Below are 498 nucleotides of genomic sequence, written 5' to 3' on the forward strand. Positions count from 1 at the left end.
CCCCCCCCCCCAACCCCCACCTTTCCAAATTCTGAATTTCACTGAAGAGTCTGGTCAAAATTGAAAATCTGCAATATTTCAACAAACTCTGGTGCTTAGTGCTTCTGAAAATTAGGCTGCTTTTTGGCCCAAAAAATGAAAGTAGGAGCTTAACTGGAGCCATCCATTTTTTAAATCTTGGACAGTATCCTGGCCTGTTAAAGCAAGGTGCATGTTGTCTGTTCATTCTGGATGTGTGTGAGTAGCTATCATAGTGTTCAACTGTGTCATCTGTTTAAGAGAGAATATACCCTGCCTTTTCTGCAGGTGTGAGAAGCATGCATAGTACAGATATCCAGTGGTCAGCCATTCTGAGTTGGGGATATGCCGATAACATTTTAAGACTAAAAAGCAAGCAAAGTGAACCTCCAGTAAACTTTATACAGAGTTCGCAGTTCCACCAGGTAAAAATCTTTCTTTCTTTTACCTTTTTAAAAATCAGAAACGCTTTTTATGTCA

At 40.0% G+C, this 498-nt stretch overlaps 1 protein-coding gene across 5 annotated transcripts in view; it reads left to right on the plus strand.

Annotated features, from left to right (window-relative positions):
* The window catches only part of LYST (lysosomal trafficking regulator), a 167,272-nt gene that overhangs the window by 150,370 nt on the left and 16,404 nt on the right, over window positions 1-498 (plus strand). For all 5 annotated transcript variants that reach the window (XM_019527155.1, XM_019527154.1, XM_019527153.1 and 2 more), the window contains exon 46: window positions 307-443. In XM_019527155.1, the coding sequence (XP_019382700.1) occupies window positions 307-443 (137 nt within the window). The remainder of the gene's footprint in view (window positions 1-306; window positions 444-498) is intronic.

This window comes from Gavialis gangeticus, unplaced genomic scaffold (assembly GCF_001723915.1).
Source record: "Gavialis gangeticus isolate Ggan-Ray unplaced genomic scaffold, GavGan_comp1, whole genome shotgun sequence".
NCBI lineage: Eukaryota > Metazoa > Chordata > Crocodylia > Gavialidae > Gavialis > Gavialis gangeticus.